Here is a 26,781-nt window from a genome sequence, read left to right as displayed (position 1 = left end):
GTGATATGCCTCATCCTTGCACGAGTCATGTTACAAGTTCTCAGCTTACTACTCCTCCATCAATACTACTACTAGTACTGCTAAAAGACCGGCTGTGATGGCCCATCATACTGCTTTACCTCAAAAATATCTCTTTGTGCGACTATCATCAGCTACTAGGCACATATACACTGCCAAAAAGATCCTTGTTATTTAACCTTTATTTAACCAGGAAAATTCCATTGAGATTAAAAACCTCTTTTCCAAGGGAGACCTGGCCAAGATAGGCAGCAGCAATTACAACACATAGTTATAAATGACGGAAAACACCAACAGATAAAATACAATCACAATCACAAAAAAACGGTACATGTAATGGAGTCGGCCTCAAGTATTTTCAATTTAGATTTAACATTTCTCAAAGAAATTAACCCTGTTAGCCTCCAGTCATATTGTAATATGTTCCAGGCTAAAGGAGCAGAATAAACAAAGGCGCTTTTACCCAGTTCAGTACGGGCAAAAGGAACAGAGAGCAACAGGTAGTCTTGTGAAAGTAGCAAGTAAGAACCAGGACAATCAAGGAGCAGATGTAAGAAGGCAGCAGACCAAGCATTGCCTTATATATAAAAGTATACCAAGGACTGAGCCTTCGGGTGGCCAGAGAAGACCATCCAACCCCAGAGTAGAACTCACAGTGATGTGTCAATGGTTTACAATTTGTAATGAACCTCAGGGAAGCAGAATATGCAGTATCGATCATACGAAGACATTTAGCAGAAGCATTCATGTACAGAATATCTCCATAATCTCGTACTGGTAAAAAGGTAGCAGCAACAAGTCGCTTCTTAGCAATAAAGGAAAAACACAGCTTATTTCGAAAGTAAAAACCCAATTTTATCCTCAGTTTCTTCACAAGTTTCTCTACATGCTGCTTAAAAGTGAGGGAGTCATCCTTATTAAATATCTTATCATCCTTTTGACCTGACAGTTACAGTATGTCCACCTATGATGTAAAGTAATAATACTGTTCAGCAATATTCTTTTGAGGCATTTAGGTGAGGTGTTTATGTTACTCATATACTGTATTCATAGCTACAGTAGAAAAGACAGCCTCTATTAAAGGCTTTGTATCGTAAGCAGTTAAAGTGAATAAATCATGCTCTATAAAGGAAAACTAGTTTTAGATAAAGCCCGACTTTCTGGATGTTGTAATCCTCATCAAGCAATTTATTGGTGCCAGTCGTTCATGATTTCATACATTTTTTGTTAACTCCTGGGTGTCTTTGTGATAAGTTTAGGATCTATACACGAGTGTGTGTGTTAGAGGCAGAGAGGGGAGAGATAACACATACCTGAGGAAGAGCCTGGACCACCGTGTCAAGCAGGGCTCTCATCCCAGTCGCCATTTTCAATAACTTCAGCACTGGAGAGAAGTAATACATAATGAAACAACTTTCAGTTCTGAACAAACAATTCCGTTTCAGGTGTGCGTGTTCCATTTTTTTGGGGAAGGTTTGGGTGATAAACAATCCACAACCCCTACAGAGTAAAAGAAAGGGGAAAAAGGGACATAAAGACAAAATGCACCACAGGGATAGAAGGAAATACTCAAGATAGGAAGGAGTTGCTTGAAGACATGATTGATCCATGGAATCTGTTTCATGACTCTTCACAACAGACCCTCCATGTTCCCCTTACACTTATCTGGAGGAACCAGGATAATGATGCAACCAGTGGGAGAGAAATAAAAAGAAAAAGAAAACAAAAACAAACCCAAACCTGTGGCCACTCAGACAGTAAGGCCTGCTGGGATCGTTAACAGCGGCGATGAATGTGAGACAAATGTGGTGGAAGGTGGTAGAGTGTGGTCAGGGCGAGTCTGAATCATTCACCACAGAGAATTTAAAATTAAATTATTCTTTCTAAAACATTCTAGGCAACAGCATTTGTTAGAAACAGAAAGTCTTTTTCTTGTGGCATTTGTAGTGTCTAACAGCAGCGGAATGGATGTACTGTATGTGGATTTTCTATTGGAAACCTGAGATCTTCTCAAAAGTATTTCATTGTTTTTAACCCTTTAATGCATAAGTACTTGTCTGCTGGTATTTAGGTTTCTCAGTTGTATTTGTCCCTGGATTTAAGGTAGAACTCTCCAGTGGTTAAAAGGCTATTGCAGAAGGATCAGGTATAGCTATAATAAGACAATTTGGTTGAGACAGCTGTAAAGTATCCCGCTGACTGGAGGCTGAAAAGTTTAATAGTGTTGAATAACTGGAGCAAAATCTACATATCCCCCTTAAAAGATATTATATTATCTGAAATGAAGAACCACAAGCAGTTCATTACTGAAGGACGAAGGCCCCCCTCAGACCTCGCATTAATGTGTCTTTATTTAGTACTTAGTCTGTGTTTTTCACACGTGGCATTAACATCTGTATCCAAATGCATATGTAGTGATCAGATCTGACCTTCTAGATTATTTTATGTTTCATGGAAATAGCTAGGCATCACTCGTAAAAAAAATAGCCAGAAATGTAAAGACAAGGAAGATAATAAGCTACAAATTGATTATTTTTTTTGGGATATGTACAACACAAATAAAGATGTATAAAGTGCAAGGAAAGAACCACCATGAACTTGAAGAAATTAATGAGGAATAGCATAATTGGTCAGTTGTGTGCAAAATCTAATGGCTTTTCACTTACCCTTTATGATGTTAGTTTAGTAGTAGGAGTATTACAAGGATGTTAACATTTAGGCTGCTATCTCATTATTCCAGAGAGATCAAGTCTGACTCCTTCTTATCCCTTTCCTGTGTACAGACTCTGCATTAGCCCATGGCACGGTGTTGCATTGCTATATGCAAGATTTGCATTTTTACCGTAACTTTAACTGTTAATGTAAACTGTTAAAACTGTTAATACCACATTTTTCTGATGTTTTATGCACTTATAAAATTTAAACCACTTGGGGGATTTATGGATGCATACTTTCTTTTTCTGCAATCTCACAAGTTAGTTAAAGAGTGGTAAAAGTGTTATGAAAAAAAAAGAAAGCCTAAAAGTCCCTAGTAGCTCTCACACCACCAAACTCCCTGCTTGCTTCTTAATTACCACTGGCTGTTGCTATTTAATTAGCAGATTGTCCATGAGCAACGGAGTAGAAGGCAGAGGGTGCTGGTAAGAGGGCGAGGATTGGTGGGGATTGATGTTATTAGTCTTTATCCTCCGCAGTGTGAAGTTAAAAGAAAACGGTGCAGCCCAAAGAGCTGCTTTAATTTCCCCTAAATAAAGAGAAAAAGGGTGCCAAATCATAGCCATATAAAGTAGCGAGAGCTTGGTTTTGGTCTTTCTTCTGAGGCAATGAAGCCACTGTTAGTGCAGTAAATTATATACCTAACATATAAAATGTGTTTTAGATTTTGTGTTACAATGAGCCTTGACTTCCTTCTCCAGTGGGATCAATGTCAAAAGGAAAAAGAAATAAAGCTGAAATGTGATCTAGATAACTAATTTGATTGCACACAAAAAGCATATACTAATTGTTTTTATTATTTTTTTTCCTTTTGGCAATCTTATAATGTCATACATTTGTAATAACCCACAGGTTGATCTCATGAATATTTTCTATTTATGTTAATACATGTCAACTAGTTATCTTAATATTGGGTTGATGTGTTTGTGTTTGTGCGTGTGTGTGCATGTTCTTTTGTACCTCTTGCTATCCTGAGGACTCTCATGATCCTGATGATGGTGGGGTTGATGGGGAGAGAAGCGTTGATCTCTATCTCCTCCAGAGTGATGCCCATCACAGACAGCAGCACTATAGCCAAATCCAGCTGATTCCACCTGCACACGCAGGCACACAGAAATCTTTTCAATCTACCACATTATATAGATCTGGGCCAAAGTAAAGGTGGGTCCTGAAACAGGATGATGAGCATTAATTTCTTAACTCAGCATGTAGCTCAGAACTTCATCACTTGCATACATTAGGACCTCTCTTATGTAAATTTTCCAATGAATATTAATATTCTACATGAACATTGTGCATAATCTGAATGTGGCTCCCACAACTGATTTGGCAGACGAATGTCTGACAACCCACCATTACTTAAATTCAAACTTCTATCATGAATATTTATATTACTCAATACCATGCAAAACTTCATAAAAAGGGAGTAAAAATGTTCTTGAAAGTGACAGAATGCCTATCTCACACTTCAACTGCAACAAACATCCCTACTTGCTGGGATACCATGATGTGTCCTACAACAGCGGTATCACCTCCAGAAGGCTGCAGACTTATGATGCTGCTTTATGATGCCGAGTTTTTTTTTTTTTTTCAAAATCTGATGGACAAAGCTGTGTGAATAATGCCACGGGGCTAATAAGTGCAATGAAATTGAATACAGGCAGTTATGAGCAAGACTCAGTACGTAAGTAAGTACGTAACACTGGCTGTAGAGACGCAAGTCACGATTGGTAGGGTGTTTTTTTTAAATGGGTAGTAGCACGCTGGATCACGTTAGAGTCAAAGTATAAAAAAAACAGTAAAAATAGTGGTGCTTCATAAAGCTGTCTTTGTTGTGCGGTAAGTCACTAAACATAAAATCATGTCAAACACTGAAAAAACAACATGAGGTTCAACTCTGTTGGTTCTCTATAGTGTTTGGCTGTCTAAGATTTTCTCTTACTCAAAAAGATCAATAGGTGTCAGGGTCGACAGTCAATAAATACATCTGTCATGTCCTACTATACAGCAAAAGCTCAGCACCAACACCAACCAACCTTGACATTTATCTTTACAGGTCTCTCTACACTTGTGGAAGACAGTATTTTTAAAGTAACGACCAAGATCAACTATATTGTTTTTATATTGTCTCTCTAAAAAATGCACTTTAGTGAGAGAGCAAAATAAAAGCTTGTTTTCTCAAACAATTACAATTTTTTGGGAGAAATGTTTTGCTGTTTTGGACACTACGTGTTAACGAGATTGACGAGGTAACGATGAGTTGCCAAGGGGAGATAAGAAGATGTTCCCTCAATTTTTTCAATCATCTTGCAGATAGGAGTTTTTGTGTTTCAGCCATCGTTATATCCTGGTTACTGTCTCGATCTTTCTTCCTTCTGTGAGCCAGTTTCATCATTGTTGATGCGTGACATGTGCCGTACTGTAAATCCATACACAGTTGTTGCAAGAGCCAACCGGGATGGGAGTTCAAAGATACTTTGGTTGAGACTGGGACTACCAGACAACGCTTGAATAAACTGAAATATTTATTTCAAAATGAAAAAAATAAAAAAACCCTTGTGAGGTTTTGAAATCAAGTAAGACTAAACCTCTAATGTAATCCTGGAGGTTCTTTTCACTGGGACACACCAAGACCCTCTGACTTCCACTGTTTCCTTCAGATTTCATGTTTTTCTGCACATTCTTGTACAGTAGAAATAAAATAAACATGTGAAACACTTACAAATTATTTGGTTTTCTGCATTTAGCCAAAAAATGTAATCTGATCTAAGTCAAATTAAGAGACAAACAGTTTTCTCAAGCTGATAACACATACAGTACATTTCTCATTTCTGTGCTGAACTCGGCCGTTAAACATTTGCAGCGCAGGATGAACGTGAACACATGGAGTTAAAACTGGCTTAACCTGGTTTGGCAGCAGTGACATCAAGTTTTTACTCTCAATGGATCTGGATCGGACCTGCACAACATTCAGCAGGAACATTTAACCATTCCTCTCAAAGAAGTGCTTAATCTCAGATGCATTTCTGGTAGATCTGGTGTGAATGGTTCTCCTGAGGTCAGTTCAGGTTTGGTCTCTGGGCCACACCTAAAAGCAGCAGGTTTTACTAGTACATCCTGTGTTAGTTTCATGCTGATACAGATTATCTTCAAGACTTCATCTGTTTCTATGGGCTCTTCTTCACCTCACTGATGATTCTGTGTTGTGGTTCTGGAGTCATTTTGGCAGGGTGCCCACTTCCAGATGGATTCACGACAGTACTAAACTGTCTTGATTTATAGACAATTTGTCTAGGTGTAGAGCGATGAATGCCTAAACACTTTCAGATGAGTTTGTATCTATCACAAGCCGTATGTAGATAGACTGGTTCTAAACCAAACGTCCAAACTGATGTAATTCATTAGACATTAGTTGTGAAAACCATTTACTACTGGCTCCAATTCGCTTTAGTTGAGCTGATAATGCTTAATTTATTATTTCAACCAATAGTGTGCATCTTTATTGGATGTTATAATTAAAGATATTGGAAATTATAATACATGGTTCAATAACTAATTTTATATGTTCCGCAATCTCTTTTTTGCAGTGCATGGGTCCCGTCAACAGACAAACGTTATTTGAAGCACAGCGTGGTGACTTTGTTTGGGAATGGCATTAATGTGACGTTTCTCAGTTCAAATGGCAAAGCAATGTACACTACACATATTCTCTAAATGTAAACATGTATAGATATGGTCATGTATACATGGTTTCTTTTTTAAAGATACAATTATGGTGCGTAATTAGGTGGGATGTGCAATAACGGTGGTGATGCAGTGGGTAAATACTTCAGTAGCACGGAAATCAGCCTCGTTGTTCACTTTAACACGAAGCATTGCGGCTAGAAGTACCTGTCTTTGAAAAAACGTCGAAAGCCAAAGGCTACCAGCTTCAGAGAAGCCTCAATCACAAAGGTGGAGGTGAAAAAGTAGTTGCAGTACTTCAGAGCAGTCTCCAAAGACTGAAAGTACAACAGTTAAAGAAGGGCAGAGGTTAAAAAGAGAAGACAGCACCTGTAAGAGGCAATTACACAAGGGACTTCTCACTGGTGTCATGGCATTTCTTTTCTCTAAATCATTAGCATAGTTTTTTTGTTTCTTTGTTTTCTTGTCAATGACAACATCTCTGCATTAGCTGAGAAAAGCAGACTAAATAACATTATGGAAAGCATCATGTTAATTAAGTCATTTACCAGAGGCAGGGTTAGTTGAGACAGACAACTAAATCATGTCAGTTTATGGGAGGCGCAAAAACATTTTTTTTATCTGCCACACTTTTGAGACTTTTTCATTTTTAATAAATACATTTAAGCATTATGATGACGATAATATGTCCACAAGCAGTATTTTTTTCTATATCTTCCAATAACTACCAGCAAATAGCAAGGAAGTAGGTTAATATAGTTTTTCAATTTGCTACCCTGAATAGCAAAAAAGATGCAGTCAGTAGGCTTAATTTTTGACTGTAGCTTGACATGCATGCTGTCAATTGTTTAAAAAGGAAGTTGTTGACATAATTTCACTGTTGAGTTCACACCTTGTTGACAGCCTTGGAAAAGGTGCTATCAAGAAGATCAAAATAATAAGCTGTATGGGATGTGTAGGAAGTTTGAATGCTAATATAACTTTAGCAGAAGGGTATTGTTAATTAAGACAAACAAAGTCTTTCAAATAATCAGGTATCCTTCTGCCTATGACTGAGAGGAGGCGCAGGTTAGATTAAAGTGAGGATGCTCATCTTGTGTAGACTGGGGACAACGACAACATACAACTTTTTAGAAGCTAATTATGTTATTTACATCTACTAAATTGACTTAAAAGGGTATGGCAGGAGTAGGCATGCCCATTTAAAGAAAAGTTTAATAAACAAATAAGCAGTTAACAGATTAGAAAACAGCATCGACAAATGACAACGTAAGTTACGGATGTAACTATGGTTCTGTGAATTCCTGGATGACTGCCAGTGGCAGTAAACAGAGTGGATATGTCTCCTCGCGCTCCGCGCAGGTCGAGATTTAATAACAACAGTGTCACGTGAGTGACGTGTAGGCTACCTGTGCGTCTATAAATACCGCCCGGTAGACTACATCCGGCCTCCCAGAATCTTCTCGCAGGAAGTTCGGAGTGACCGGTGTGACTGGCAGTCATCCAGGAATTCACAGAACCATAGTTACATCCGTAACTTACGTTCTGTTTCATTCCTTCCAGACTGCCAGTGGCAGTAAACAGAGTGGATGACTCATACCAGCACTGTCACGAGGAACAACACCCACCTAGTGGTCAGCCGCAGAAGCCAAAGGCAGAACGGCCGAAGCCAGCGTGGACCCAGAGGCCACGTTAAGGCGATAGAACCTGGAGAAGGTGCACGGCACCGTCCAGGATGCCGCTGCACAGATCTCAGACAACGGTACCCCTCTCATTGCCGCCCAGGAAGTGGCCACACCCCTGGTGGAATGACAGACAACGCCTGAAGGGGCAGGTCTACCTGCCACGTCATAAGCCTGTTTGATTGCTTCAACAATCCAGTGGGAGAGACGTTGCTTCGACAGGGCACGGCCCTTGTGCGCCCCCCTGTAGCACACAAACAACTGCTCAGAGCGTCGAAAGCTCTGTGTTGCCTGAAGGTAGAGCCGCAACGCCCGGACTGGGCACAGCAAATTAGCCCGCTCCTCCAGCCGGGACTCAAACGGGGGAGGATGGTATGCTGCCAACTCTATGGCCTGATTGGCATGGTCAGGGGGTAACACCTTTGGCAGGAAAGCGACATTTGGCCACAGGGTCACTCCTGAGCTGTCTGCCTTCCACCGAAGGCACGTAGGACTGACTGAAAGGGCGTGGAGCTCGCTCACACGCTTGGCAGACGTAACAGCCAACAGAAAGGCGGTCTTCCATGACGTCGTCCTCAAGGACCCCCCTGCCATAGGCTCAAAGGGTGCCTCGCCCAAGGCCTGCAGGACCAGCGGCAGGTCCCATGCTGCTGCACGCTGCACTCTGGGGGGGCGCAGTCTCCTGGCACCCCGCAGAAACTGTGCCACCCAGTAATGCGCACCAACTGGTCTACCATCGATGTGGCCATGGTGGACAGAAATAGCCGCTACGTGCACCTTCAAGGTCGAGGCCGCCCGGCCCGCCTCAAACAGATACTGCAGGTACCGCAGTACAATTTGTAACGGACAGGAGATCGGGTCAAAACCCCCGTCCCTGCACCAGGAGGAGAAAGCGGCCCAGCAATGCGAATACACCCTTCTTGTGGAAGGAGCTCTAGCATTCTGCAAGGTCTCACATACCGAGGGCTCAAGGTGCGTCAAGAATGACCCTTCCCTCTCAACGGCCAGGCCCAGAGTTGAAGGAGGCTCGGAGAGGGATGCCATACCTCCCCGCCCAGCTGGGACAGGAGGTCCGACCGTACTGGGAGCTGCCAAGGCTCCCCGTCCAACAGGCTGAGGAGCGTGGAGAACCAAATCCTCGAGGGCCACTTGGGCGCCACCAGGAGGACCCTGTGACCCGATAATCTCACCCTGTGAAGCGTGGGCATCACCAGGGGAATCGGAGGGAACGCATAAAGGAGGCCTCTCGGCCAAGTGTTGGCGAGAGCGTCCATCCCGAGCGGGGCACTGGTCTCTGCCAAGGAGAACCACAGTGGACAATGAGTCGTACACTCCGAGGCGAACAGATCCACACGGGCTTCCCCGTACCGATCCCAAATCATTCGCACCACCTGGGGGTGCAACCGCCAGTCCCCTGGGGGCAGCTGCCGGCGTGAGAGGGAATCCGCCACCACGTTGGCTCTGCCAGGGAGGTGCATTGCCCTCAAGGAGGCCAATTGAGGATGAGCCCACATCCACAACCTCCGGGCCTCGTTCAGGGAGTCCAGCGACCTGGTTCCCCCCTGGTGGTTGACATGAAACACTGTCGAAGTGTTGTCTGTCCGGACGAGGACATGCTTGCCCCTGAGAAAGGGCAAGAAGTGCCTCAGCGCCAAGTAGACAGTCCGGAGTTCTAGGACATTGATGTGCCGTCCCCGCCACAGAGGGCCCCAAACCCCCTGGACTGACCTCTTCTGCCATACCGCACCCCAACCCTGAGGTGAGGCATCTGTTGTCACCACCTCTCGCCTCGAAGGGACTGAGCCGAGAGGAACACCGTGCAATAGAAAGGTGCTGTCCCGCCACCGGTGGAGATGAATAAGGCACTGGTGGGTAACCTTGACCTTGACCCACCTGTGAAGGCGAGGGTCCATCTGGAGGCTGTTGAACCACATCTGCAGGGGGCGCAGGTGCAGCAGCCCCAGAGGTGTCACAGCCGAGGCCGCCGACAGCATCCCCAGCAGTCGGAGCCATGCGTGGACGGGCAACCTCATCCCGAGGCGGAAGGACCGTAGCAGGTCCTGAATCCGCTGTGCCCGCTCTGCAGTAAGGCGTGCCTGCATTGACACGGAATCGAGGGACAGGCCGATGAAGGTGGTCTGCTGCGTAGGACGCAACAAGCTCTTCTCCCAATTTACCGACATGCCCAGAGCCTCGATATGTGTGAGGACCCTGGATGTCATCAGCTCCGCCTCCTGGAGCGGGGGGGCGCATATAAGCCAGTCGTCCAGATATGGGAGAATCTTTACTCCCGACAGGCATAGCGATGTCAAGGCCGCCCTCATGCATCTGGTGAAGATGCGAGGAGCCAGGGACAGGCCGAAAGGCAGGACGGTGAACTGGTAGGCGTGGCCTTGAAAGGCAAAACTGAGAAACCGTCTGTGGTCTGGGTGTATTGGGACGTGAAAGTAGGCGTCCTTGAGGTCTATGGAGGTGAACCACTCCCCTGGAGTGACAGATTGAAGGACGTCGCGTGTACGCAGCATCCGAAATGGGAGGACCTTCAGGTACTGGTTCAGACCCCGAAGGTCCAGCACAGGCCGAAGAGAAGTGTCTTTCTTCGGAATGAGGAAGTATGTTGAGTAAAACCCACTGCTCTGTGTATGTGGGTGAACTCTTGTGATGGCCTTTTTGTCCAAGAGTTTGGCTATCTCCTGTGACAAACACAGGGCCGTCCCGCGGTCTCTGACCGAGGTTTCCCTGACCCCGGAGGGTGGTGGGGGCCGGCGGCGGAACTGCAACCTGTAGCCCTGGGACAGTGTTCTCAAAACCCATACATCTGGAGAATGGGCTGCCCAATAGGCCAGGTGCTGATGTGAAAACCTGCCCACCGCCGGCCCGAGGCCCCCATAGAGTGCCTCGAGGATTATTTGGGGGTTTGGGGGGACGCTGGTGTTGCCCCTGCACCCGCTGAGACCGGCGAGGTGGAGGGTGTGCGCCCCTGGGCTGACGCCCACCACCCCCAGCAACCCGGCTGTGCTGCCAGGGCTGCGGAGGGGGGCTCGGGGGATGTGAGCGGCGCAGGTCTTGTGCGCCCCGTCTCCTGGAGTGCTGAGCTGGGGGTCCCATGCTCGCACTCCGACGACCCCAGGCCTCTGATGCCTGACCCGACTGCTTCCTGCGCTCCAACGCCTGTTCTGCCTCTGGCCCAAACAACTGGCCCGGCACTACCGGAAGCTTCCGTAGCGTCTGCCTGCAATCATCAGACATGGGTGCCTGCGCCAGCCACACCTGACGCCGCGTCACCACCAGGGTGGACATCAGGCGGCCAAGCTCTCTGGTCATCAGCCCGAAGGCTTGGAGCGCAGCGTCGTTAGTGTCACCCAACTCCCCGCCCTCATGCTCCGACTGCAACATCTGGGACTGGGCGAGGAGGAGCACGGAGAGGGAGTTCCCAATGCGAGCCATGCGGCCTGCCGCATCATAAGCCGTCGAGAGAAGGCTATCCGTTACCCGGCACTGAGGCCTAGGACAGCGGGCCTTATCTTTGAGCGCCTCATCTGGTGAAAGGACCAGTGAGGCGATACACGGGTCCACGGGAGGCATGTGAACCAGGCCATGTTGCTCCGCCTGGCGCATGGAGGCCAAAGTCCTCGCATCCTTGCCATGGTAGGCAAACGCCTTTGGATCTGCCCAGCAGCGCCGCAGCTCCTGCAAAAAAGCAGGCGAGGGCGGGACATCAAAGGGCGGGGCTACAGGAGTCCGGCGAAAGAATGGGTTGCTCGCCGGTTGGGCAGCGGGCGCATCATCCAGCCCGACCTTAGCCAGGGCCGCACGTAGTGTTGCCTGCAAAGGGCAGGGGCCCTCTCCCAGCTCAGTGCTCCCAGAGCTCCTGAGGGATGTCTCCGAGCCAGCCTCTGCCTGTATGCTAGCTGGGTCAACCACCAGACACGGCAGCTCAGGGGAGGGATACTCGCCAGAGCTAAACACACTGTCACGGCCTTGAAACATGGAGTTTGAAGCCCTGGTAGACATAGCATCGTCTCCACAATCTGACTCCCAGGGGACCGCCAGAGGTGGGGAGGGCAGAGCCCGCTCCCTCACTAAGGCCTTAAGCTGCTCCAGTTCAGCCCGTAAATCCTCCATCTCACTGCGTGAGGGAGCATCCTTCGCCTTCTTCTGCGTAGGGCCACTGCGCTCGTCATGGGGCCCCGCTCTGCGCTTGTCCCGGTGCTTTTTGCGGGAACCTGCACTGGCATGAGCGGGCCCAGAGGGTGGGAGGTCGCTCCTAAAGAGGAGGCCTTCCACCTGACGCAGCCGGTCCTCTCTCACCGAGAGCGGCAAAATGCTGCAGTTGATGCAGGGGTCGGAGAGGGCCTCCCTCAGGTGCCCCACCCCCAGACACTGGGGGCACAATTCATGGCCATCCTCTACCAACAGTAGAGTGCCACATGATGTACAAGCCATCATCGCTTCCTCCAAAAAATAAAAGGGTCAAGTTAGGAAATCTGGGCGAGACCGAGACTCGATCAGAACATCTAACAGACTCCTCACACCACTGCTCTTAATCCAAACAATTCAGTGTGGAGCCAGGCAATCCAAGCGAGAACTGTGGCCGCCACAGAACGCGTCCGAAACCTCTGGACTAGGTTTTTTTTTTTTTTTTTTTTTTTTTAATATATATATATTTTTTAAATTTATATATATATATATTTTTTTTTTTTTTTTTTTTTTTTTTTTAAAGCTTAAGTAAAAAATACTCACCAAGCCAGGCTAGGAACCAACAGACGAGAGCAGTGGGCGGACCACTGAACGCGGCTGGGACATCTAGCATGTGGAGGAATCAGCTCAGCACAAACAATTCAAGACCGTTTGTGTGGCTGGGGAGCGAGCCAGCCCGACACACGGGCGCTCGGATCCTCCCGATGGAGAAAGGGAGAGGTAAGATGGCTTGACAGCCACAGCCTTAGAGGGCACAACGTGCGCTCCGACCAAGAGTCACAGGCAGGCTGTCAAACACCACCAACCAGAGTTGAGCTTACCTCCCCGAACCTGCAGAAAATATAGATCCGAAACACGGATCTACGGAGCGATTAACCAGCGATGTACGTCAGGTTAACAGCGAGAAGATTCAAGAGGCCGGATGTAGTCTACCGGGCGGTATTTATAGACGCACAGGTAGCCTACACGTCACTCACGTGACACTGTTGTTATTAAATCTCGACCTGCGCGGAGCGCGAGGAGACATATCCACTCTGTTTACTGCCACTGGCAGTCTGGAAGGAATGAAACAGAACTGCATCTGGGAACAGATCCTGCCTCTGGCAAAGCTTACTTTCAAATGTCACAAGTACCATTAAACAGGTTTGCATGAGCTCATCCTCCATCCTAACAAATAAGGGTCATCACCTGTGGCTGGCTGTAGTGCTCCAGGGACATGGTAATGACATTAATGCAGATAATGAAGGTGATGGCTAGGTCCAGGTAGTGGCTGGTGCACAGGGCATGGATAGCCAGACGGATCCGGCCATAGGAAGAATAGTATGGCAGCTTCTGGGCCTCTGCATAGAGAAACAATCCGGGAAATCAATTAAGAAGGAAAAGAATGGACAGAAAAAGAGTAAAGGAAGTTCGTCACGGTGGACAAAGGAAATTGAAAGTAATAAAACCGATTTCTAATAAGACAGGTACGTAATCAAAATAAAGAAGTGGGTTGAAATTTCTGAATACTCTGTGCAAAGTTTGGAAGAGAAAAGGAGGTGTATGTTTCAATAAGGAAGCAGCGTTAGAGACTAGAAAAAGCGTATTATTATTTATTCATGCCAAAAGAAGTGAAAAATGAGGAGCAAAGAACATTAGAAGAAGACAGAGAGGGAGGTAAAACTGGAAGCTAATATGAAGAAAAAAAGTGTGATAAATGTGTAGGAGACGTTAAGTAGTTTTAAATGAGTTGAAATAATGACTCATTCTGAGTAATAATATAAGAAAACCTTAACATATGCCATCTGGATTATATCCAACAAGGAGTGCACTTTTTCAAAGCTTCAAGTCCACTATAAAGGCACCTTATTTTACTTAGCATGAACATTATCTGCTGAAAAGCATTTTGATGTGAAATGAGAAACATTCATAGAAGACAAACATACTTTGATACGTTAATAAAACAAATATATGTATATTTTTGCAAATTAATATTTACTGAATTAAATTAGTCTTTTCTCAAAGTATATCTCACTTATTTGCGTCACATTCCTTCTTGATTTGCTCTTCCACCAGAGAGAAGACTATTGCTCTTTACAGGCAAATCCTTCCATTGTACAGTATCTTCTACGTTCCACTCAGTACGTGCACTTATTTATCCCTTTTCTGGTTTATGTCATTTATCTGCCTCCTGTTTCTTCTGCACTTGACTTTCCATTGCATTTTTTATACACTTCCAAGTCTTTCTCACCTTTTGTATTAATAATTCCTTCATCACTTTTTTCTCTGCTCCAAGTTTTTAACTCACTCACTACCTGTGTATTTGTCTGTCCCGATTTCTGTTCTTCCTTCTTTTTCTTTGAATCTTACTTCTCCTTTTCTTCTCCATTCGCCGCTGACGTTTCTCCTCTCGTCTCCTGGCCTCCTCCACCTCTTGATGCTGTCGACACTTGTGGAAGTTCTCCACCACCACACCAACAAACATGTTGAGCACGAAGAAGCTGACAATCAAGAGGAAGGAGATAAAGTAGAGCAGCATCCATGGATTGTTGTTGGTCATCGGCTGCAGAAAAGCAAGATGGAAGAGGCAGTTAGAAAATTATTTTCTTTTCTTTTTCTTGATTAAAAAGGGAAAAATGTACATGCAACATGAAAAAATAGAATGTGCAAGTTGCTAAAATCAGGATCCTTGTAAAGTTAGAGTTGCTGTTGAAAAGCCATGATTTTGATTTGTCAAATGGAATAACTATTGCGTTTGAAGTCATATAAATTTTAAAAGCTTCCCAACTTGTAAACTTGTCTATACTTCTCTGACCATTACAGCCTTGCAGAATAACGTGCTTTTGTAGCCTATATCAACCCACTGCATGCAACTAAATTTGAGGTAATTTCTTTCCTTTTCTTTTCGTCATTCAAAACACATTTTTACATAAAAAGGATGAAATTTGCTCTCAGCTGCCAATAAAAAAATTACCATTAAATTCCAAAGTTGTAATTTTCAAAATAAATTAGAATAAACATTCACATTTATATGCACTTTTAGAATAAAAAGGCTTTAAGAGTGCATAAAAATAAGAAACGAAACAAACCCAAACCCAAAAAACATACTGTATGTGGTTAAAAAAAGATAAGAGCACAGTGCCATGGCAGGGGTATTAGCAGCACACAGTTCACTGGGGGTCGAAGATAGAGATCAGTCAGCGAGAGAGAATTGATCTGTCCCACAGCCTCTGGAAAGTAGCTAAATTTCAGGTTCAGTGCCCTGGCTTTGATGCTGTTCAGCCTTCTAGGGGAGGGGGGCACACAGTTCATGTGCTAGGTGGGTATGGTGTGTCATGATGCAGGACACTGCTGCTGCTCCTGTTGATGTAAAGTCTTCATTGGAGGGAATTCTTTGATGGTCAATGCAGCTTTGAACAATCTGCCTCACATACAACATTATAGAATACATAAGAATGCACCTCCCCTCAGTTGTTCATGCTTGTCACTGCTGAGCTCTTAGTTACTGGTATGATGATGATGGTCTCGGGACATATAACCACTATAACTTGTGGAAGGGGGATGTTAAAGATCTACATCGGTACCTCAGTGAGTTCCTGAGAAAATTCCCCGAGATGCAGTGCAAGGATATTGTAAAAACGTAAAAGCCACATAAATATGCACTTTAATCTTGCAACAGAGGATTTTTGTGTGTGTGCGCGTGTTCCTTCATCAGCTCTCTTCACAGCCTAGCCATACTTTATTGGGCCACTCTCTTCAGGGTACTGCCCCCACAATATAAAGACTGAAGTTAATGGATATATGTGTTTGTTACTGTGCTACCCTACATGCCAACTTTAAAATAAAACATGGACCTCCCAGCCAGCATTTCTGAGATGGGCTTACAATGCATTTCTTGTAAATTTGGGATTAAAAATGGTCCCCGATGGTCCAGGGGTTTGTTATTGGCAGAATGTTTATTTTTTATTTTTTATACATATATATTTTAATTTTTTCATCTACCAGTGCTCCTTGTCAATCATTGACATTACTCTCCCTCTACCAACCCCAGGACCTGCATTGAGCACAAGCCTCCTTCTTGCTTGAGGGGTGAGCAGGCCCTTCGTTTCACCCAACAGGCCAGCTTCTCTGGACGTAACGCTCGGAAGGATCACGTTACTCCGGCCAGATCCTCCTCGCCCCCTCGGGCACCCCGGCTGGCCAGAGGAGGCAGTGTACATCCCATGGTTTTGTGAGGGTAGCTCCCATTAACTACCCAAGGGAACACGGGGAAAACATGCAAACTCCACACAGAACGGCCCTTTCGCCAACCCCACCCAGTCCATACCCATACATTTCCTATGAGTGAAAAAGCAAGGACACCAAACTGCTCTGTTTCAGCTGTCTACAATGTTATTCTTGTTCTTCTTTTTATTATTATCCATCAGATCTGACCCACTCTCAGCTTTCCAGTTAAGCAGACTAATCCATATTCATTACACTCAAAAAATCTTGGTGTCATCCCCCAATCATAAAGGATGACAGGAAACAGAAGAATCAGGCAGAAGAGACAGTGTTTTGAAGGTGTCAAGAAAAGCTCAGGATGATTGGACTTTTGAAGGCAGTCATTAAGAAACAAAAAGAAAAAAAAAAATCATGACCATGTGCAATCAGACCGGAGATGAGAGTCACATTTTCAATTGGAGGGCTGAAAGCGAAGAGTGGAGTGTAAATGGGATTAGTCACTCGTTGCAGAGTTGGACTGCAGTTTCCCTGAGGCGGCCAAATGACTCATCCAGAATAATGCCCACTCTTCTCAATATACTTCCTCGTAGATTTTCAAATAAAATAAAACTAATTCTAAAGGGAATGTTGATTTTGTTGCCATTGCAGTTGACTAATTTGCATGATGTTAGTAGACTTTGCCACTGTGTGTGGTTCTGAGTAAGATTTCCATTTATGAATTATTTTCCCCTTTATTACATGTTGAAACACCTTTGGCTTGGTTTTATAGATGTTGCTGATAAAAACCAAGACAAAGGTAACATGAATGCCACTAAGTACAAAAGTCAGTAGCTGGAATTAAACCTGTTGCACTTTATTACACCCTGTAAATGATCATTGATACCGTTTGAGCTCAGTTTTAAAAGTATTTTCTTTCCATCTGAAAAAAGAGGACATTTTGCACTAAGCAAAAACAGCAATATTTATTTGCTAATATGGGACATGTCTCTAATTTGCCTCCCTAAAGAGGTGTTCTGGGAATATCCAGCTGGGTGACAGTCAGCAGAGCAGAAGGAGGAATTTCTGTCATTTGGAAAATGAAAGCGTGGGTTCCTCTTGTGTTTTTCCCCTTGACTGATTAGGCACTCAGTCTTCTGTCCCCAAAACAAGTGGTGGAAAATGGGTGGCTGGGTGCTAGAAACTGAACAGTAAATTCTGCACTTGTGTGTTATTACCTGCTGGTCAATACCAACTGCATCCAGTCCATGGTACATTATGTTGACCCAGCCGTCTTTTGATGCCAGCACAAACAGGGACATGAGAGCCTGAAGGGAACACACACTTTCACTAGCATGAAAAAATTATAATACCGGTAATAATAATAATAATAATAAAAAAAAAAAAATCTAAATTTGATTTGTTTCTAAATTGCTCGGAGCATTTGAATAAAATGCTATAAATATAAAAGTATAAGAATAAAAGTAAAAAAACAGTTCATGAAACTCTATCTTACGCTCATGGGTTACAGTTTTTATTTGGATATTCGCTAAATAATTTGTTATCATCGTTAAACAGTTACTTGTTTCTCCCAAAGACAATGTTAATGAAATACCAACTGAAGTACTTTTTGAAGCACCTACATCCATTGTGATCAAAATCAACAAGTGAAGTTAATGGTTTAAAATGACTTTGTGATAGAATAAACAAGCCCCTATACTTGAAGACATAATACATACTTGAGTTAAGAGTAAATCCTTGGTCAATCTTCATTTAATTTCTTTTTTTTTTAATGCTCTGGTAATCATTTTCATAATTCTTGTTGTAGATCTAAAAAGTAGACTTATTTCTTTTTAAGTACCCCCTGTCCTGTGTCATTATTATTACATTAGTATAACATTTCGTGAATATACACAGTTTTTATCTCTATTAGTAGATTGCAAATAATACAGGCATCGCTTTTCACTTCTGTACCTGTCCAAGGTTGTCAAAGTTGTACTTGTGGTGAACCCATCGGTAGTTGGCCGACAGGCAGTCGGATTTGTTAGTAATATTCTTTACATCGAAACCCACGCAGTAGTAAAACTTGCCCTTGAAGAGCTTTGGAAGGAAACCACACACAAAGAGGAAAATGAAAGAGAGAAACAGACAGATGTATTTCAATGAAGCTATACACTTGTATAACACTTGTGCACACCCCCACTTCTTCCACGCAGCTTTTGAACTAATATCATAATTAGCATGTGTAATGAATGTGCGGATGCCATTTAACTGAAGACTCCAAAAGCACTTGATGCTAACAATGTGGTTGTTGAACACGTCCAAAGAGGGGAGTGAGTAAAATAATGCACCAAAGTTGATGCAGAAAAATCTACGTGACAGTGAAAAGATACTGACAAGACAGAACAAGAAAAACACTAGATACAAAAGAAAACGTTGACTAAAAATGTAGAATAAAAATCAAAATGCATTTAGGAGAGTTTTATGTGGATTTATGGCGTTCCTGTTGCTTCCTTTCTAAAAAGGTCTGTATTTTACTGTTGTGTTTATTTCTGGTAGCACTTGATGTCCACTATTAGCCCTCTATGTAACATTTCTGCTGCTTTTCCGCTGCCTTTGAAATACCTACTGAGCCATTCAGGAAGAACGGATCATTTTTAAAAAACAAACCGTTTGCAATATTAATATTTGTAACAAACAGTCAAGACCAAAGTGGTTAGATTGACCCCTACTTTAAGGTGGCTGTAAAAAGAAAATAGGACAAAGCCACACACGGAGACACTGTGCTTCTTATTTAATCTGCAGCACTATGACAAGTCTAATAGCAATTTTGAAAGAGATCACTTTGAACCTGTTTTAAGCTTCTGAGCCATCCAGATAAATATCAAAGGCACAAAATGTTATGCTAGGATCACGTAGCGTGAAGCATTTGTGAAGATGTGAAGTATTTGTTTGCAGTACCTGAACACCAAGAATTCCAAAGATGATGAAAAAAGCGCAGCAGATGAGGACAATGTTGCCAATTGGTTTGAGGGACGTTATCAAGGTCTCGACCACCAGCTTCAGCCCTGGAGCTCGGCTGATCACCCTGGGAGACAAAAAGAAGGACACAAGGTAGAAAAGGAAAGATGAAAAGAATATACAGAGAGAGAGAGAGCCCAAGCAGAGCATTTTCTAACTATTTCAAACAAAACATTAGTGGAACTGTTTTCAATGATGTTTTCACCCATCGTGGTACAAAGCTCAGATCTTGAAAACAATTCTCCCTTGGTACTAACAAGCCTGTCTTGTTGGAAAGTCCGAATCTCTGTTATACCACGTAATTTTTGCATCCAGGTTGTCATCTCCCATTCCCAACAGAGACAAGACTTTTAAAACCAACACAAAGATAGTGTAATGGGAGGAAAAAAGCTTTTACCAATGGTCGATTTGTGTGAGCAAGATTCTTTTTGTACTGACCCCATGGTGAACTGTACTGAATAAACCCTGTCTCTCAACCAGTGTCAATTGGACAGGCTCCAGGACTCGCATGACCCTCTAAAGGATTAGGTGGCTGAGTTAATGGGTGGATGGACAGTTCCTTGCCTGAAAGAGGGTCGGTTATGTCCCACACTATTTCTTGCTTAGCTGGGACCAGTAGTTGGACTCTCAGGATGTTGCCTGGCAACAGCTCAGAGAGATGAGGTGCCATTCATCATTTTTTAAATAATTATTATGTGGGTTTGAGTCTATCTCTACTGATTACGTTAAGTTGATGATATTTTGTTAAACTTTTACAAAGAATATATTTTTCCAAAGTAATGATCCTATTTGAGCAAGCTGGAGCCAAAAATGAATATTTTTTTCCCTCGAACCTGAGAGGACGTAACGTCCTGAGCAGCCTGAGAACACGGAGAACCCCCAGGATCTTCGCACCGCCTGCCATGGATATCACAATGTCAGTCAGAGACACAAAGACTAGGAAACCATCCAGAATGTTCCAGCTGCTCCTCAGATATGCCGCCTCCCCCAGGTACAGGCCCATGGACACCACCTGGGGAGACGAAGGGAGACAGATCCCACTCAGGTAATAAACAGTGACCAGAGGCGTACATTCACACACAAACACACGCGCTCTATTTCATATTCACATTTCTATTTATATTCTCACATGGCTGTTTAATTTCATATCAGGTGCTTCCTAGCTAGAGATGAGAGGAGATATTTGAACATCACAAGGGAGGAGAGGTGAGTGACTGAGGGGGAGTAGTGTGAAATCTGGAAGAGCCAAAATTCCAAAGCAGTGAAAAGTGGAAAGAAAATGCAGAGCAAACAACAGCCCCTCATGTCTGCTTTGAGAAAATCAATACTTGCTAGATGAGAAAAAGGAATATAAGAATACAAACACAAAGAATGAGTATAAGATGAAAGTAAAACAAAATTCTCTTGCAATTCATTAGTGGAGATCTTCAGCACAGACTTGTTTTGAAGTGACTCCACTTTCAAAATATGATTGTTATAAAGATGTTTCCAGAGCAAACTCAAAGTCTTATAGATTTGCTTGTGCTGCTAATTAGCTTTAAATATTGATACTGAAATCCGCTGACGATACCATAACTGAAATAAATGTCTGCTTGAAATGTAGAAAAAAAGAGGTTGCATTTTTGTTAAGATTTAAATATTTTGAACTGCTTACAGTGCAGTGTGCCACCTCTGCAGTCAGCACAAAATCCACTTTAATCACACTTGTACACTTCACGCTCACAAACTGGGAGGATAAAGAGGCCACATTTTTAGGGAGGTGTATTTGTGACTTGGTTCCAAGCTTTAAAAGCAGTAAATACAGTATTTTGCCCCCGAATAGATTTATTCTTGGACATCTGCTTGATGGGAGAATCTAAATCACGCTGCGACCAACCGCGACCCCGAAGGAAAGGAGGAAAAGATGGATAAGAAGGTATGGGTGAACGGGTGATTATGAATTTTTGGGAAAGTTTGAGACAATTAACCGTCAGATTAGTAAACATTTGGGACAGAGAACAAAAAAAACACATCTGAATATAAAAAGTGCTGAGAATATAAAAATGAAATGCAGCAGCACACTTTATCGTTGTTTTTCTTACACAGCGGATGGTTATAGATCATCTGACAAATGACAGGCGCAACTTGTTTGATTTGTTTTGCAAAAAATGAACACAAGAAATACAAGTTTGAAACCAGTCAAGTACAGTACAGGAGCTTCTGGTGGAGATCTTTTTAAGTAGATTATGGTGAATACATTTTTTTTTTTTTTTTTTTTTTTTTTTTAAATGTCACGCAGTATCTTGTGCTAAATCAATTAATCAGTCCATGGAAAATTATATGAATGGCTTGATAGCCATTGAGATCCAGACATTTCTGATTTAGTGCTGCCACTGTGAATACAATTCAACTTTGAGATGTGAGACAATTAGTAAACATATGGATGTCATAACTTATGTTGAGCCGAAAGTTATTATTAAGTTATCATCTTTGGACCAAAAAACCTTCAAAACCCTATCCAGCCACATCGCTAGTCGGAATGCTTTGGAAAAGAATCAAGGAGTTTGTGTCAAGGTTGACATTCCCCCCAGCTCTCAGTTTCTGTCTTGCCCGCCTGTGTCCCATCTGCCCTGATTGTGTCTGCACCTGTGTCTCGTCATGTCTCGTTATCCCCTCAGTATATCTGGTCTTGTCATCACTTTGTTCCCTGTCGGACCGTACTGTTTCCTCCTCCATGTCTCCTCGTAGTTTTTGTCCTTCACGATCCTGGTTTTTTGTTAATCCTGCCAAGCAGCGCTTTGTTTTTGCCTTTTTGTAAATAAACCCTTTTTTGTTGTGAACTCCCGGCTCCTGCTCTCCTGCATTTGGGTCCTCAGCAAACCCAACCATGACAGTTTGTTTGTTTTACTGGTTATTTGCCATTACAATTTTAAATTGAACTGAATATTTGATAGTTCTTGTGTTCCTTAGCTACACTGAATTAAATTGCATAGAAATTGAATCATTTTAAATATGTACTTGCTTTTGAGTCCCTTTTGACCGAACTAGAGTTAACTTAATTGGACTTGAATTTAGCTTGTTTTATTCTTTCAGTAAAATAGCCTGAAATTACTTCTAATTTAATTTCACACCAAATTAACCCAATATAAATTAACAAAATGAATACTGTGAGATAAAATATAGCGAGCCCTTCCACCAAAATACATTTTCACTACATTGTAGTCAAACATTTGTTCTGCCTTCTGCAAAGACTCTGCAATGACTCTGCAATAATCACTATCTACGTATATAAAACTGTGCCGGAAACCAGAACCAATATATACCCCCTCAGAAAAAAACAAAACACAGTTATCATTACTGTCACCACTCAAAGCATAAGAAGGGGGCAGTTGTAATTGATGCGTAGGAACAAATTCTGCCAAGTTAAGCGTTGTCAGATCTAACTCCGTGGAAATAATTAAGAGAAGTTGGGTTGAAAATAGAAAAGAAGAAAAAGGCAGAGAGAAAATACTGACAGAACATGGAGCAGACCAGGAGGCAGGAGCCCACAGCAATGTCTTTTGTCAAACAAAAGCTGCCGTCACAACATGATGTTCTGAAGACTCAAACATAGAAGAAAAGGGACAAACTGGCAGGAGACAGGCAAGCACGTCCAGGAGGGATGACAAGGAGCACAGTGAGACCAAACAATAGACAGACTAGCAAACAGTCGGGCCTAGTTAAGGAGAGGAATATGGACAAAAAGCACCAACATAGAAAGCCAATCTGGGTAACAGGTGACACATCCAAATGCAACAGTAACTGAAGTAAACCACCCAAACAAAAGGAGTACAACAACAAAAAAAGACAAGTAAATGATTAAAAATAAACCAAACAAGAAAGCTACATAGAACTCAATATTAAAATCCCTCAACCATGACAATACGGTGTCAAGATCTTGCTTTGTGAAGATATTTAATCCGTCTTCAATTGCTAGATTTGTAGTGAGTCACTGTCATAACCTATACAGATGGACTATGGTTATAGATATTGGCTTATAACATATTTGCTCTCTTAAAAGCAGCCTGCAATATTAAAGCTCCTTTGGACCTATTGAAATGCCTTGGGGCATACATTACACGGATGAAATACTTTCCTGATAATGTCAACAGTTTTGAGACCGTTCTCTCACATACACAGCTGTTAGCATCCTTTTTGAGTATGTTACAATACATTTTTAGATTACATGCAAATTCTCTTTGTTTTGGAGCAAAATGTGTAAATATTTTTACTTGTGGCAACATATTTCTGAGATTTAATATTCAAAACTGCTTCCGTTGCTACCCACTGAAGTATGACTGACTGGGCTTTGCGGTTGTTATTCAGTTCACTATTGATTGTATCATTAATAAGTGATAAAAAAACAACAACAAAAACAAACACTGTATATTTTGTGCTTGACTTGTCTGTGATAGATGCAATCTGGAGAAAGCTGTTATCTTTGAAGATAGAAATCCTCCATTGATTTATTTGGAATCCCAGAAGAAAATATTGACCAGATTACGTTATGTTTCGTGGACTGGAAGAATTATCAGACAAGGAACCCTAAAATATTTCAAATATTCTATATGATTTGCTCTTTGTTTAATTTGTGTTTGTTTATTTTATTTAGATGTACACAAAATAACCACTGTAATACCACTGTATGTATTGTAATCCTTATTGTCTATGATGAAAATGATGGTAACAAATGGCAAGGGCAGAGTAACACACCAGCAGATTTATATTCACATGAAATCATTTTCATGTGTCTTCATTTTATGCTGGGGTTTGGGGGCACACTAGTGTATATCGGGTCCATGTCGAGCGCCAGTTCCTAACTTACTAAAATGTTTTCCAGGAAGTGGTTAGCAGCTACAGTTTTCGCTAGTTCTATGTCTTCCCTGCGGACCGCCAGAGGCGGTGCTTCAAGCACTGCATATTCCCCTTCGCGCATGCGCAGTTCGAGTATGTACCAACAACGTCACCTATGACCCTTGGATGACCTGGTGGAAGTCAATATCTTCCGGCGTTGTCAGAGGATCAGTTCCTACAGAATCTTCTCGCAAAGACACAAGGATTCTGAGTGACAGAGTGCTCTGGCGGTCATTCGGGATTCATAGAACCGTAGTTACATTCGTAACTTTTGTTTTTTGAGCTGTGGAGATGGATACAGACTGAAAGGCACTCAGATGTATTTATGAAGTGTGAGAAACAAGCAGCTAAAGGTATTTTTTTTTGGCTTGTACAGAAGTTGCTGTTGCACATTTACCATTTTCAGATGTACTTCAAGCTACAGTAAATATTTTTATTTTGTGAAGTCAGAAAAATGTTTTGAACAGGTTTCTGGAAATTTCTTTTTGCACCAAAGCGTATTCTTTTGTATTTTACAGCTCAAAATAGTAGGCCACTGTGGCAACCAGTTCATTGTCTTTCTGTTATGCGAGACCATCTGTGTCATAGTGCATTGCTCCCTAGTTAAACAGTTTTTAACTTCGTGGAGGGTTCAAGGACAGCGCAGATATTTTTACTGTGATCACCCAGGCATTGAAATAAAGGGACTCCGGACTGAGAAAGAGTGCCCAGCCCATCCTGATTGAAAAACCCTTAATCCAGAGAGAAGATGATTTTAATAAACCATCGTCTTTTCCTCGATTTTCTCTTAAAATGTGTTCTTTCTGCCTTTGATCCGATGGAGGCATGTTACTGACATTAGTGTACGTTTATCGGAAATACTAGGACTGTTATCAAACCTGATTATGTTGAGAGGACATGAAAACGTTAGCTGTGAAAGGTTCTTTAGTAAATGGTAATTATTTGAATCAATACACTCCAAGACACAGTGTCCTAAAAAGGTTGCTCAATAAAGTCACTAACCAGAGCGAAAAAGCAAGATATCAGACTCAATTTTAGAACTAATTTCTTTCAGCCTTTCTATCTCAGCTTTTAAGGAGGCATTATGAAGCAGGGTTAAAGAAAACCTATTTGAATATATTTAATATAATTCACAATTAGCCACAATTAGCCATGGAGCTGAAGGAGAAGAGCTGTTGAAAGATAAAGAACCAACATGCATGGATAAATCTTAAAAAAAAACACAAAACTTCTAATTTACTTTTCTTTTGAGATATATATATATATATATATATATATATATATATATATATATATATATATATATATATATATATATATATATATATATATATATATATATATATATATATGTTTTTAAAGCAAGCAACCGTGTGTCTGTCTGTATATTAATTTTTAAAGTTCCTGTTCTTAAGGGAACGTCCCCTTAAAAAAGTTTATCAGTGATTCCATTAATCAGTTGTAGCTTGAATAAGCCATTTAATTCGACAACTGCCCTCGATTTATTGACCAAAGAGTTTTCAAAATCCAGTTTGTTGAGCCGCAGCTCAAGCTCACTGAACAAATATCTTACAAATATGTGAAGCTGTACAAATCTGCAAAGGTTAGCCCCATGATATTTGACAGCTCATTCATAGGGCAAATAAGAAATATAACTGCATGGCCCTTCATTTGATAGGGTTTATAAATTTGAGCAACTGAACAATTTATATATTTGACATCATAAAAGCAACAGGAGAGTACCAAGGCCACATGTGCAAATGAAGCAGTAAATGGAAAGATAATAATAGGAGTCTTCTGATCAAATTATGAATGAATAAAAAAAAAAACAGACTGTAATAAGAAAAGGGCATGGGAGTGACTATGAAGTTAAACAAATATGTAGCATTTGAAGATGTGAGTGAGGGGAGGACTGAAAGGTTGCCATCTACCTCTTTTCCATTCTCATCTCCCTTGTTGCGTCTGTTTTACATTCATTGCCTTTAAGTTCAACAATGTGGCAGTTGCAGCTACACATGGACCGTTTACCACCACAGCACTCGGATGATCTACGTATCAGTATGCTACATATGTCTTCATTATCATTAGTCATAAATAAATCACTACAGTATTCCTACCAGTGCGGTAGAAGCCTGAAAATACAAGGACCTCCATTATAGATGATGCTGTGTCTTCTAGAAAGCAGATTTGTGGATTAAAAAAATTAAAACCTTGGTGTGTTTTTTTTTGTCATCAATGGAAGGTCCAGGAGAAGCTAAAGAATGATGGCCTTTCAATTAACTTCATTATCCAGTTGCCCATCACTAATGGGACATGTGCAACTGATTAAACTGCAAGTTGCAGAGTTGTCAGGAAAAGAGGAGGAGAGAGGAGGGACATCTAAAGGAGAGTCGGGGGAGATGAAAAAAGA

General features: G+C 42.3%; 1 protein-coding gene across 1 annotated transcript in view; it reads right to left on the bottom strand.

The window, feature by feature from the left end:
* Positions 1-26,781, bottom strand: part of LOC133442765 (voltage-dependent T-type calcium channel subunit alpha-1I-like) — a 240,372-nt gene that overhangs the window by 39,475 nt on the left and 174,116 nt on the right. The window contains exons 21-29 of the mRNA XM_061720633.1: positions 20,333-20,511; positions 19,440-19,566; positions 18,453-18,578; positions 17,717-17,806; positions 14,649-14,841; positions 13,488-13,639; positions 6,625-6,734; positions 3,694-3,827; positions 1,332-1,402 (exon numbers count right to left, since the gene is read on the bottom strand). Of these exons, the coding sequence (XP_061576617.1) occupies positions 1,332-1,402; positions 3,694-3,827; positions 6,625-6,734; positions 13,488-13,639; positions 14,649-14,841; positions 17,717-17,806; positions 18,453-18,578; positions 19,440-19,566; positions 20,333-20,511 (1,182 nt within the window). The remainder of the gene's footprint in view (positions 1-1,331; positions 1,403-3,693; positions 3,828-6,624; positions 6,735-13,487; positions 13,640-14,648; positions 14,842-17,716; positions 17,807-18,452; positions 18,579-19,439; positions 19,567-20,332; positions 20,512-26,781) is intronic.

The sequence above is a fragment of the Cololabis saira genome, chromosome 1 (genome assembly GCF_033807715.1).
Source record: "Cololabis saira isolate AMF1-May2022 chromosome 1, fColSai1.1, whole genome shotgun sequence".
Classification (NCBI taxonomy): Eukaryota; Metazoa; Chordata; class Actinopteri; order Beloniformes; family Belonidae; genus Cololabis; species Cololabis saira.
The sequence above is the reverse complement of the archived record's forward strand: the minus strand, read 5'-3'. Positions and strand labels throughout refer to the sequence as shown.